The sequence below is a fragment of the Miniopterus schreibersii genome, assembly GCF_964146895.1.
Source record: "Miniopterus schreibersii genome assembly, chromosome: 17".
Lineage (NCBI taxonomy): Eukaryota > Metazoa > Chordata > Mammalia > Chiroptera > Miniopteridae > Miniopterus > Miniopterus schreibersii.
The window spans coordinates 5,713,415-5,728,436 of record NC_138117.1 but is presented as its reverse complement, the minus strand read 5'-3'; the positions used below and the strand labels follow the sequence as shown (position 1 = coordinate 5,728,436).

General features: G+C 35.9%; 1 protein-coding gene across 6 annotated transcripts in view; it reads right to left on the bottom strand.

The window, feature by feature from the left end:
- VPS13B (vacuolar protein sorting 13 homolog B) overlaps positions 1–15,022 on the bottom strand; it is a 454,815-nt gene that overhangs the window by 340,476 nt on the left and 99,317 nt on the right. For all 6 annotated transcript variants that reach the window (XM_081116979.1, XM_081116977.1, XM_081116974.1 and 3 more), the window contains exons 18-19: positions 7,560–7,694; positions 6,605–6,778 (exon numbers count right to left, since the gene is read on the bottom strand). In XM_081116979.1, coding sequence (XP_080973105.1) covers positions 6,605–6,778; positions 7,560–7,694 — 309 coding nt within the window. The remainder of the gene's footprint in view (positions 1–6,604; positions 6,779–7,559; positions 7,695–15,022) is intronic.

The window sequence follows — 15,022 nt, the reverse complement described above, 5'->3', positions numbered from 1 at the left end:
TTCTGAGCCTAAGATTTTTACCCTAAAACTGTGTCTTGAATGATGTAGGAGATAGGAGACTCCCAAGTCAAAGGACTCTATTATTCATAACACAGCAAGCAGCATGAGTTTGTATCAGTTTCCTTTACCCCCAGGTTCCACAGAGGTGACAACAAAAATGTATCCTAAAGGATGCCTGCACATACAGTGGGATGCATGATAAGAGATGAACCCTGAACTGAGGAACCTAATCTTTTATAATAGGCATAGCATGCCTTCCATGGCCTTCAAAGGGAGATAGTAGCTCTATCTTCCAAAGCAGTTAATACACACACAAACATCCTTAAAGAACAAAGGGTAGTTAGCACTTTCATTCACAAGATATGCAAAAACGTGAAAGACTTAAAAAGAGTTATCTCTTAACACCTGAAAGCCAAGAGAGACTACAGTTGCAACAGAAAGGGTAGGGTCATATGACAAATGCCAAAGACTAAAGAGGGTGAATACTGAGAAACGGAAATAAAGTTAAGAAAGATAAGACAATAATGGGTTCTATCAGGTATATTTAGGGCTGATCAATTATTTCATGTCACTTTTAGGACTAAAACCAGACCCCAAAAAATGCCAGTTATAGTCCAATGAAAAGAGGATACAATGGTAATTAAAACTGTCTAACAAAGATAGATACGGGTAGATATACTCTCCAATGGGAGACATACACAGAAGAAGTAAAAGTGCTATCGTCATAATTAGCTAATTAATATTCACAGCAGGAAGAAAGCAAAGGGGAGGCCAAACATTATAAGCATGGTCATCTGGGCAGCTTCACCAGGAAGAGACAGCTTCACACTCCACAGGAAACCACTAGTTCATTCCCTGCAGACCACTGGGGGAAGGGATCAAACAAAGGGCACATGCGCAATAAAGTCAGGGTGATGTAGGGAAGGTGCTTCCCTATCAGTCTAGCCTGGGGATCAATGGATTAGCTAGACAGGTGGAGCCACTGCAAGCACGTGAAATCTTGGAAGGTTAAAATGCCCAAGGAGTTCCCTTGCACCGTTCCCTTTTCTCTCTTGTTCCATGACCTGTACTCGCCAGAGCACTCACCTCCAGAGCCATGTGGCCTTAAGCAACAGACTGCAACTGGGAACAAAGCTAAACTAGCCAGACGCTATACTGGACTGGACTTTAATATGGAACAGGAATTCTGAGCAGTGGCCTTAATTCTGTTCCTGCTGGACTTCTTCCACGGTGGGACGGACAGAGATGGGGCCTTGGAGGGAAACCCCTTAATTTTTACATCATCAATAAAGCCCTCCACGAGTCTCCATCCTCCCATGGGGCCTCAGGGAATTCTCTTCCTCATGGCACTCCAAGAACTCCACTTCCACTGACAACAAGAAGAGGAAGAAACATAGGGACAGAAAAAGGAAGGAGGCTTCAATTTATTAAGAACATACTATTTATCTGTCAAATACATTCATTCATTGAACAAATGATCTCTCAAGCATTCCCTATGTGCCAAGTAATGCCTAGGCCTGGAGATGATGATGAGCAGCCAGTGACCACCTCTGTCCTCACAGAACTCACTGTCAAAGGATGGAGACAGACAGCATTCAAATCACACAGCTACATAAATACACTCTGCCAGGAAGTGTTACGAAAGTACAGTGACCTATGAAAATTAATGTAACAGAGATACTTAATCAGATTTGTTGTTGGGGGAAGGGGACAGCAGAGTCAGTGAAGGTTTCCCTAAAGAGGAAGTTGTTGAGCTAGGACCTTAAGACTGAGCAGGATTTAAACAGAGATAAGGTGAAAGGGCAAGGAGAACTGTGAGAATCCAGACAGAAAAAACAGCACATGCAAAGGCAGAATCACCACCAAGAAACTGAAAGAAGGCCAAGATATCTGAAGCACATGGAGAAAGGGAGACACATAGAGAGGACTCTTAACACTGACTTGGAAATTAAAATGGATGACTTCTAACTTCCTTTATTCTAAGTTTATGGTACTTTGTAATCATTTTATATTCATAAATAGCAGACACCCAAAATTTATATAGACATTAATACCAGCATTAACAAAGACTCAGAACTTTTTAACAAGCAGAACCTGTTATAAATCATAGGCAAAATACAGCATACGAAGAAGAGCCAAAGTCTATATTTAAAAGATAAAATAAAGAAAAATGTTTAGAACCCATTTTAAAATATTTTACATACATCAGTTACAGTCACCAAGTGCCTCTACCTCTTAAGGAGCCAAAGCAGCATCTAGTTTCTTTATTGGACCCCTAATATCTACACAAATGTAAGAAACAGAAGTGTCATTAAATGGTTCCCATGAATATAACAATGGATATAGACTGTGGGCTAGCACTCTAGACTCCCACAGATGCTTCCACTGCTACTTCGTGGTAATCAGAGTCAGTGGAGTAGAGAATGCAACCAAGGGTGGAAGAAAGGAGAGTGCAAAGGGAGCTGCTGAGACGTCAAAGAGAAAGCAATGCTGTGAAACCATGAGAGTGTGGCTCTTCAGACAATGTTTAATATGAAGTAAGAAAGGAGCTCCTTAAAGTTAAGGACTCTTAAAGCTGAGGGATGCAATGTTTAGCAATTTAGACCCTAAGGTTAGATGATAAATATAAATAGCCTAGGACAGTGGGAAAATGTTATATAGTTAGAAGCCCCAGGTTCAAGTTCAGAGTCTGACATGCTAGGTACTAGGCCTCTCTTTCCTCCATTGTAAGACACAAATAACATTTGCTGTGCTAAATACAGTCTTGTTTTGTAAACAAATATAAGAATTCATATGACAGTGATTTTTAAATTGTAATACTATTTTTATAATGAGTTTCACTGATACCATGAATATTTTTTTCAGTCATATAAAACCTAATTCACATTCTAAAGCTGTCTATTCCTTCACATTCTGAAGTCAGAGTCAAAAAACTCTGCGTCTTTATCCTAACTAAGCTACTCTCAAAACTCACTTCGTAACTGCCTTCTACATAACATCACAGCATTTCCCGGCTTCCAGTTTCAATCCTCCGCCTTGGATTTGGGAGCACATGCATAAAGGAAACTGTCTTGCACACATCATGGCCTGAGAGGCAGAAGCCAGTTAGAATGATCACCAAGCTCTGTAAAATGCACTTACTACTCTACATTCAAATACCTCATTGAAATTCTATAAAGCCAAAAGGAAAGTTCATTAACAACCTCACCTGGACACCTGTCTGTCTGTGAAAGAATAGCAGACATTACTTGTACTTCCCTTTAATTTTTGTTCATCTAGAAGAGTTTAAGTACATAGGATCTTTTTTAAACATTAGGGAAGACTCCTGCGTCATTTCCCTCAAATGCTCCAGCCTCAAAAAACAAAAAGGAAATATAATCACTACTTACTCATCCATTCATTAAATACTGGTTGATAGCATACTAAATGTGGGATATTGTTCTGGACACTAGGAATATAGCAGTGACCAAAAAAGACAAAAACTCCTGACCAAATGAAGCATGAATTCTAATAGTGGGGGGGGGGGGGAATTAGTCCTGGCTGGTGTGGCTCAGTTGGTTGGAGCATCATCCATACATTGAAAGGATGCGAGTTCGATTCCCAGTCAGGGTACATACCTAGGTTGAGGGTCTGATCCCCGGTCAGGGTGTGTACTGGAAGGCAACCCATTGCCATTTATCTCTCTCTCTCTCTTCCCCCCTCTCTCTCACAATAAGTACAATGAAAAACTAAAGAAGAGTAGGGAAATAAGTATGTTTCTACGTGTGTGCACATGCACATGTGTGTAAGAAAAAGAGGAAAAAAATGTATATACAATAGCCAGAAAAGTACTTGCTGAAAGAGTGATATTTCAGTAAAGTCTTGACAAATTGTTAATAAATTATTTCTTCATTTAAAACTTACTTATGATTTGTCTATACTATCAGTTATATATATACACAAACATGTACACCTACAATTCAAATCTTGTTACAGGAACATAAGAATAATCAATATTTTTAAACTGGCTTTAAAAATTAATGTTTATGAGCTCCCTCAAAACCATATCATAAATACCTAAGCCATGAATGTGGGTGGCAGTATGAAGGTGAATGAAAAAACTAAATTTAAAAAATACCCTAAATAAAGTGTGTGAATGTAGTTTAAATAAAAATGCATTACATTTTAGGATTAAAACATACCCAAAGGAATATTTTCAAAGCACTAAATACATGATCACATTAAACTTTAACACATTAATCCATAAACATATCACTAAACATTAATGATGAAGACTAGGTAAATTTCCTTAGCATCAAGAAAAAATGTAAAACTTTACCCTAGAAATATCATAGCTGTAATTTTTTACAATGGTTTACTTCTAGGCCCATATAATAGGTTAGAATGCAACATTTTTGTAACCCAAGAAATGCATTTAGATTACAAAAAATATGAATATTGTTATGAGAAATATCTGATTATTTAAATAAGTTTGACACATTGATTCATTCTAACTGTATATGGCAAAACAAAAAATAAAGAGTCCCTCTCCAACTTAAGAATATGTGGTAGATATAAACAAGCTTACTCCCTTCTTAGATATCAAAATTCTAACCAGATGGTCTGGTCATTTCAATTGACATTTCAATGATTTGATGATTTGAAAGCAAAACCTATCAAAAGTTACTATATGAGTAATTACATAAAGAAGCTTACCAAATAGCATATTTAAGAAACACAATTAGCCCAGCCGGGCATGGCTCAGTGGTTGAGCGTCGACCTAGGATCCAGGAGATCAGGGTTCGATTCCCGGTCAGGGCACATGCCCGGATTGTGGGCTCGATCAATGACTCTCTCACTATTGATGTTTCTATCTCTCTCTCTCCCTCTCCTTTCCTCTCTCTGAAATCAATAAAGATATATTAAAAAAAAAAAAAGGGCATGACAACTGCCCCTTTAAAAAAAAAAAAAACAACACAATTAAATAGGCATTAACAAAACTGTGATGTTTACTTAAACACCAATCTCTTCTCTTTAAAACACGGTGGGTAGCTAAACCACACAGGCTAAATCTGGTCCCCTCTCCAGTTTTTTATAAATATTTATATATTTTTTTAATCCTCACCTGAGATGTTTTTATTGATTTGAGAGAGAGAGGAAGGGGGGGAGAGAAAAACATCAATCAGTTGCCTTCCCTAAGCATCCTGAGAAGGGATCCAACCTGCAATGTAGGTAATGTGCCCTGACCAAGGATCGAACCCACAACCTTTTGGTGCACGGGACGACGCTCCAACCAACTGAGCCACCAGCCAGGGCCCCCTCCAGTTTTTGCGAATTGAAGTTTTATTAGAACAGTCACACCCATTCGTTTATATATTGCCTATGGCTATTTTTGTGATATGACAGCAGAACTGAATAGCTGAGAAAGAGACCATATGGCTCACAAAGCCTAAAATACTAGTTATTTGGACCTTTACTGAAATGTTTACCAAACCCTGCCTTAAAATACTATAAAATCTCATCCACAGGCACATTCTTAGTGTGGGTTTTGGCCTCAACCTCACGTTTTTTCTTAGGATTCTACACCCGCTCACACAGGCTCGCTTCTTCCTGAGTGTCTTTAGCAGCACGTTGGCAGTGGGTCCTCAGACTTACCTTTCCAATACTATGACCAGTTTCTGATGTGGATGTCTTCTGTGTCCCTACGTATGTGCACTCGTGCAACACTTTGAATCTTCACTTCCATATAGTCTCTGTCTAGTCAGTTAATTACAAATCTTTCCATGATTTCTACTTTGAACTTAGTACAGTAATGTTTAACATATTTCCTGTAAGTCGTAATACCTGTTAATGTTAACAGCTTTACTCTTAGGCAACTATTTGAAAATAGTTGGCCAATTAATTCTAAAGAAAAACTTCAGACTCCCTATCCTTTTAAGAAATCTGTATACAGCTACCTTATTTCTAGCCTCACTGAGTGACCACCTTGGCTTTACTAACCATATACTGCTGATATTGGTCTCTACTAACTGTATCTTTTTTCCCCAGTTTTCACTGATCTTTCTGATAGCTCTTCTCAATATGAAAGGTGTGGCTCTGCTAATAGGGTGTTGAATAAAATGAAACTGATTATAGGCAAAGTGCTTCCAGAGAAGAATATAACTCAAGAAATCAGATCTTGACCTCTTACGTTTTTTCTTGGTTCCACCATCAACATCTCTTCCTTTTTGCAAAGCTTCAGAAAGCCCAAATACGTAATTTTAATATGGAAAACTATGGGCAACAAAGTATTACTATCCCATGAAAAATAGTTTGTCTTTCTAATATTTTGTATTTCTTTTACTCCTTTCTACGTATTACTTGATACGGTATATTTTAAAACTCGGATGTAGTAGGTATAAATCTAAGATTGCTATACACACAACTGAATTCTCTCTCACATAAAATAAAACCATTATTGCTTATAAACCCATCATTTATCAAAAATGATACAAAAATACCTCATTTGTATTTTCAAAGAGCACAACTGCAGAAAGTACAATGGACACAAAATGTTAAAGTCTAATTTTAAAAGCCTTCCTGAAAAAAAAAAGCAATCTAAGAGAATACTGATGCTTGTACTTACCAGAATTGTGGCAGTAGTCCATATGCTGGGGAACTTGAACTGTGAAGGCTATCAAATCTGGAGCTAAGAGAGATTCTGGCTTTCTGATCTCATTGAGCCACTTGCTGCTATGAAGGTCTTTAGTGTCAGAAGGACCTTGAAGCAATGGAATCAATTTCTCTTTCCCACTGTCACCTGAATAGAAACATTAATGAAAAAACATCTTATAAAATAAAATACAGGAACAGATTGAGGATGTTTGAAAATGTTGATCTTAAAATATACTAACATTATAACATTTCAACTATATTTGGTAATTTTAGCTATACATGTAGTTATATTTAAAAATTATAAAATTAGAAGTACGTTTAAATCTTTAAAAAATAAACATTACTATTTAGCTAATCAATGTAAAACATGTTTAAAAAGTTTATAAAAGAAAACAATTTGAACACACTATGTTTCAAATATTCAATGGAATCTGCACCTTATCTTTAAACTTACCTAGAAGTTTAGTTTGCACTGAAAAAAATTTAAATAAGAAATAATTTAAGGGAAATATGAAATAAAGTATTGGTAGGAAGGTGAAGTCAATTACAACCTTAAATTGAAAAACAGCTGGGTTTTCTGTGTAATTTTATTATACTAACAACATTTTAATTTAATTTTAATGTGTCATATATATCAACACCCACTATTCTTCCCAAAAATATAAGCATAAACTGTCTTTTAATTTTTATCCCTTGTAACCATTCTTAAAACTATGCAAGGTTTTTTTCTTAAATAAAAATTCATTTATTAAAGAAGTATTATCCTGGCACAATTAATAAAAATTTTTAAGTAAAATAAAAAAATGTAAACCCTCTGATTCATAGGAACAATGAGTAAATTCTTGTTTCAGTACCGCTCCTTGTAAAATGCAAGGCCAATTCTCCTATACAGGCAATAAAGTTTTACACGGTCCAGCTGCACATACCTGGGGCTTTGGCACAAATTTTTATTGATCCCACGGTCCCAGAGGCACATTTGACCAATGATGTGCTGCAGTACTTCAATTCAACATTCTGGATTGAGCCCTCAAGAGTTGGCAGGGGATTCTTAGATTTCACACCTAATAAAAGAAAACTGCAAATGTACTAGCCGATTGAATTTAAATAATTTTTATACTCCTTCACTAAGGTATTTAAACTTAATTATACTTTAATTATCTACCTCAGATGTTCATACAGTATTTGCATTAGGTTTCATAGTTGAGTGTTTAGGAGGTGAAAGGATGCAATTTTAAAATAAATGGGCTGAACTCTCATAACTGTATATTCACGTAGTCAGTTCTCGATTAGTCAAGCTTAAGAAATAAAGTATTTTAAGCAAATATTTGTTTAAAAAATAGAAGATGTTAAAAATCATATTTGGTTTTAGAATACAGAGTAAGATTTTTCGTTTTGAAACAAATTTAACTTATAAATTTAGTTTCATTTAGGCAGAGACATTTAACTTAAACAGGAAACTTCCAGAGTAAACACACTTCTTCAAAATATCTTGGTCAGGTAGGGTAAGGAAAGAGAAAAAAGAGAGCTCGAAACAGCTCCTAAATTAAAATGCAAAAGCTTATAAGCAAAATTGACATGCCAAGTGTAGATAAAAGAAAAAGAATTCTATATTAATTAATCAAAAAAGTGGATATTAACATTTCTACTGTATGCTCCTTGCTAAAAGGCATTAAAGCACAGAAGGGAATAATTACCATGAAGCAAACGGTAGAGAAAACAATTCAAATGGGAGAAGCTCATTTTGGCGGCGAAGGGCAGGTGAGATTAATCAGGCAGGCACTTTAAGAGCATTATACTGACAATACTGCAGAGCCCTGCAGGGATCATGCTACTGAGCACGAACTCCAATCAGCTAACATTTACTGAGAGCTTACGTGTTACATACATTATCTCATTCTATCCTCACAACAGGCCCATTATAAAAATGTTTATTATCCTCATTTTCAGATTAATATTCACTGGATTAGAGGGGTTAAGTAATCCTTACTCAGAGTCTGATAGTTAGTGAAAGTGTTTCAATACAATCTGATCCCATCACAGATGACTTTATCACTCATTTTACCTATATTCACAAACACCTACATAATTTCCCTTCTTTTCCCTGTCTCACTATTGATCAAATATATACTATCCTTCATATTTTAAACTCATTTATGCAGAACTATGAATAATTAAGAAAATAAACTTTCTACGATAAATGTATTAAAATTATTTTGAAATCTTTTTTTTCAAACATTAGTGTGTTCAAGAAGCCCCATGATCCTCCAAGAATGTTCCTAAGATGTGGCCCAGGAATATGCAGTTTAATCAACACACTGTTTGATTTGAAAATGGTTAAAGAACATCATCTTAAGAAATACCTTCTCAAATACTAACCCTTACTCCAGCAGCATTTATTAACTTACAAATTTCTATTTGGTTGTTATATAAACGTGTATTGATTGTTTGTTATTTTCCAATATTCACCACCTGTGTTGTTTCCATTTGAAGTGATATTTATTATCCTCAGTGCCAGCAACTAAAATGTTATGTATTTATGTACTTTTCTGATTTTATAATATTTTTATCACATTCTCAAAACCCACTAACTCAAAAAATTTAAGCAGCAGTATCAGAAAATAAAATGTCAATAATATTTATATAAACATAGTAGTAATTGTAGTAGCAGCAGTAATAGTTATTACAACACCTAATGTTCGCTGAGTACTTACTAAATAAGTGCCACACACTATGTCTAGTTTATTTATTCATTGCTCCCTTCCCCCCAAAAACAGTAGTTATTACTGTTCCATTTTACATATGGGAAAAACCAATACTTAGAGAAATAAGGATTTTGTTCAAGATTCAAGTCAGAAAGTGGCAAGGCCTGGATCACATCTGTCCTTATAAGAAAGGAAGCTGAGCTACCCTACATATTTAACATCTATTGCAGTTGCAGGAAGTTATAATCAGTGGGTAATTTACTCTGCTCCAATAATTATGTTAGATGATGAGAGGATACAAAATGGAATAATACCTTCCCATAGCCCTCAAGCCCTCACAGTCAGACTCTTGTTCTGTGCCAATTTTTCAAAAAATATAAACAACCAAGATATTGGTCAGCAGACAAGAGCTACTGCAAGATACTCTCAAGGGCTGCTGATGGTGTTCGGAACCAAAAAAAAAAATTGAATTAGTTTCTGGAAGATGCAAAAGCGAAAAATATATAAATAGGTTAAAATGAATTTGTTTTTAAATTACTTTGTACAACTACTGCTTTCACAGTTTACTAAAGTTTAGGACTCTACCTTGAATCAAAAATGGTAGGTCTTTTTAAATATTTAATACATGTTATGTATAAGACTCTAATCAGAAGAGATGCCTAAAACCTCTTCTAATAAAAATCTCATATACCTATATAAAAGCATGTTGGTTTAGACTAAAACTATCAAGAACTTAGCTCACATTTTTATGATCACTACATTTCTCAGATATTTTAAAACTAATTTTAATAACTAAAACAGTATTATGCATAATTTCTCCTTAAGAAAAGTTTTTTTATACTTTGTTCTAATGCCACAAGCTTAGATTTTTTTTTAAAATACTATAATTGTATCTTGATAGACTTCAACAATGGAGAAAAGCTGCTAGTAAAAAATAATCTTGGTAATGTAAACTATGGACTTTGGGTGATTACGATGTGTCAGTGTAGGTGCATCAACTGTAACAAATGTACCACTCTGATGAGGGATGCTGATACTGGGGGATGCTCTACAGGTGCAGGGGCAGAAAGTATGGGGGAAATCTCTGTACTTCCCCTCGATTTTGTTGTGAACTGCTCTAAAAGAAAGTCTTAATAAAAAATAACTTGGTTTCTTTCCACTCCACCTTCAAACTAGAACTCATAAAACACCCCAGACGCAAGCACTAGAAATGTAGAAAGGCGCAAGAGTCTTGGCATTACACAACTGAAGCCACCATTCATATTGTGTTCCTCATGAATGCTGTTTCCTGCAGTTGTGAAAGGAATTCTATTAGGGATGTAATTGGTGAAACAAAGATAGCAAAAGCTCTAAAACTAAAAAAGCTCAGCTTTGGATATAGGCAGCCACTATTCAGTATTGTTACATGTGGAGACCAAAATACTATATAGTTACTGTTCAAGGTATTTAACTCCAGGAAATGGGCTGAACTTTATACAGAACTTAATTTAGACAAGAGGCATTTGGTAAGATGTATAGTCAGCTGACCTGAGTCAATAGGACAATCAGAAAGATAGTGACATTTGAAATACTGCCTTTATTTAGCACTCTCACATACATTCATTCAGATACTGCTGTCACCGTCCACCCGAGGAAGAAAAGAGGGAATCCCTAGGGCACTGCAACTGAAAAAAATTTTACACTGTACACACTATCAAGGAAATAATTCTAAAATAATAAATTTTTGAAATATAATTTTTAAAAAATATATCTTTATTGATTTCAGACAGAGGAAGAGAGTGGGAGAGAGAGAGAGAGAAACATCAATGATGAGAGAGTCATTGACCGGCTGCCTCCTGCACACCCCCGACTGGGGATCAAGCCTGGAACTCAGGCATGTGCCCTGACCAGGAATTGAATCACGATCTCCTGGATCCTAGGTTGATGCTCAACCGCTGAGCCACGCTCAGCTGGGCTTGAAATATAATTTAATGTAAAATAATGCACAACTTCTAACACATACTCTCAGTCCTGTGAAGCACCATGAACCCTGATTCTTTTCCACCAACTTTTTATAATGAACTTACTATCCTCCTGTGATTATCACCTATAAATTAAAAGATGAATAATGACAATCGCCTGTATACCTGTGAAGAAGTAAAAGATTAAGGAGTCAAACCACATGTAAGCTTACCTCAGTTCCCTTCTTAACCACCATCAAAAAACTATTAAAAAAACTAGGCCCCTAAACCAAGAAAAATTAGGCCCCTAAACCAACCAATGAAAATGAGAAGAGTTGAATGTGCAGCTCTAGAAGAGGCAAGATGGGTATCAAAATTCTGGAAGAGGGGTATTTGATGAACAAGTAGCAAAAATAACTTAGGAGAACAAAGAAAAGTGGCAAAGGGTAATTGAATTAAGAAGCAAGTAGATCTGCAATAAGCCCTGGAAAAAGAAGAATTAAAGAAACCAGGCAGTTCAGAGGGCAAGAATGCAGGTGAGGCCAAAAAAGTGAGTGACTGAAAGTCTATCAAATGATTACAGAGCCCTTCCCTTAACTCATGCAGCCACGCGAGTAAATACCCTACATTCATCCTGGTAAAAGACTGAAGGGTTCACTCTGGGCAGGTTAAACCAGAATTTCAGAGCAAAGGGTCCATATTAAATACCAAAAAAACAACGAATAAAAAAAAGGGGGGCAAAAGATCTGAATAAACATTTCTCCAAAGAGGCCAATAGACATAGAGAAAAATGCTCACTAATCATCAGAGAAATGCAAATTAAAACCACAATGAGATATCACCTCACACCTGTCAGAATGGCTGCCATCAATAAATCAACAAACAGCAAGTGCTGGCGAGGATGTGGCGAAAAGGGAATCTCATGCACTGTTGGTGGGAATGCAAACTGGTACAGTCACTATGGAAAACAGTATGGAAGTTTCTCAAAAATTAAAAACAGAACTACCTTATGATCCAGCAATTCCACTTCTGGGTATACATCCAAAGAAATACAAAACACTAATCCAAAAAGATAAATGCATCCCTGTGTTCAATGCAGCATTATTTACAAGAGCAAATATGGAAGCAACCCAAGTGCCCATCAATAGATGAGCAGATAAAGAAGCCGTGGTACATATATATAATGGAATATTACTCAGCATAAAAAAGAATGAAATCTTACCATTTGCAACAACATGGATGGAGTTAGAGGGTATTATGCTAAGTGAAATAAGTCAGAGAAAGATAAATGCCATATGATTTCATTTATATATGGAATCTAAAGAACAAAATAAATAAACAAACAAAACAGAAACAGACTCACAGATGCAAAGAACAAACTGATGGTAGCCAGAGGGAAGGGAGGATAGAGGGGTAGGTAAAAAAGGTGAAGGGATTAAGAAGTACAAATTAATAGTTACAAAATAATCACTGATGTGTAAAGTACAGCATAAGGAATATAGTCAATAATACTGTACTATCTAGATAGGGTGCCAGGTGGGAACTTGAATTATCAAGAAGATCACTTCATAAATAATGTAATTGTGTAACCACTACACTATACACTTAAAAATAATATAAATTAATACTGAATGTCAACTGTAATTGAAAAAATAAATTTTAAAACACAAAAAGAAAAATGTAGTCTAAAAAGCAATGTTAAATGAAATGTCATTTTTAAACAGAAAAGAGTTAGTGTTCCCCTACAATGACACCAGCCATTCAATTCAACAATCTCCAACCTCACAAACAGGTTCCAATTATTTAGTATTTTATTCTACAATATGAAGCATCATCAGATACGAAGTAAAAATCACTAACATGAAGGGTAGAGGTTAAACACACACACACACACGCACGCACACACACAAAACACAGTAAATAGACAATGCCAGGAACAGAAAACTTAAAATAGTAACAGTAACAATAAATATAATAACTATTCCCAGAGAGATTGCAGAGGATGCTACAATAAGAAGAGCATGTTTGTTAAATTTTACAAAGAACAAAAATTACATCTTAGAAAATAAAAACATGATGTTAATTCTCCTTAAATTAATAGAAAGATTGGAAAATAAAGTTGAGGAAATCTATCATAAATTAAAACCAAAAAAATCCCAAGAGGTTGAAAATGGGAGAGAAATGACAATAAAATGAAAGGATCAGCATAAAACATTAAATATCTTAAAACCAAAAGTTCTAGAAAGAGCTAGTAAAACAAAATGGGGGAAATAATCAGGGAAATAATTCAAGATTTCCCCAAATGGAAGAATATGAGTTTCAAATGAAAAGGGTATACCATATATCGAACACAGCAAATGGAAAAAACATACACATAAAAGCCCACCACCTGAACATAAGGGCTAAAAAGAAGCTCCTAAAAGCTTTAGAGACTTTTTTAAAATGCATAAAAGCAGAAATAGGAAACATACAATCATCTACCATACAACTAGAATGGTATCAAACTTCTCAACAGCAATACTGGAAAAAAGAAGAAAACACATTCAGTTTGGGATCTTGTTTTTGGTATGATGTGTTTTTTTACTGAAACCTGGATATTTTGGATATTATTAAACATTCTATTTTATCTGGCTTCATCTGATAATCCTCCAATAGTGGAAAGAGACATGCATGCACCCAGGTTACTGCCAGGTGGGGGTAGAAGTCTAGGTTTTCCACTTGCCTTCCATTAGTATCCAAGGATCAGGAGGTGGGGTTCCTGTAATTTCTGGCCCAGGGTGGGAATTACGACTCTCATTTTTACCACGGTCGATACCTACCTGTGTTGGAGTGTTTGGATTGCCTCATTACAGGTCTCCGTGAGGTTTTTGCTGACACCAGGGTGGTGGCGGCGAGGCACTGATTATTGCTAGGGGGTTGATGGAAAATTCTGACTCTTCACTAGGTCTCCTTTGATAACACTCCAGCCAGAAGGTTGAGGTGCATCTCCTATTGCCAGGCCAGGTCAGACTGGAAAGCCAGGTTTTCTATTCAGCCCTTTTGTACACTACCCACATGGGGATGTTGATGCTCCTTGTTAGAACATGTTGAAGGTGGAAGCCTAGGCTTCTCACTGAACTTTGCTGATGTTGGTTGGGGTGGGACCACAGACTTTTCTGTGTTGTTTGGCTAGAGTAGAACGGTTATTGCTGGGATGCCCCCTTCAGGTCCTTTGGCTAGGGAGAAATAGCTTTTGTTGGGAATTTTTATGTCTGTACCTGTGGGCCTTTCTGGGTTGTTGGCTTCTTCAGCTTTAAGTCTGGGATATATTAGGCAAAGGCAAACCTACACACCTCAGTACTGTGTCTTTATTTCAGTCCCAAAGACCCTAACTGGCCTGTCTTCTATCTGCCTTTCTTATAAGAGTCTTCTTATTTTTGTTTATATATAATGTTGGGTTTTTAGTTGTACTTAGCATGAGAAATAAGGAGAAGTCTTCCCTATCTTCCTGGAAGTGGAACTAGCTTATTTGTATAATGAATTAAGTTGTCTTTAAAATTTTTTCGTAATTTCTTTTTGATTAGAATAAGGATGAATGTGACCTTGAGTAGTCTTCTGTTTGTTAATACTAACCATACACACATACCATGTATATACATACACACATATATAAAAATTATGTATATATATTGCATGCAAACATATATTTATATACATACATAGCTTAACCATACCTAAGTTACCTGACATGACACCTTACTCTGAATT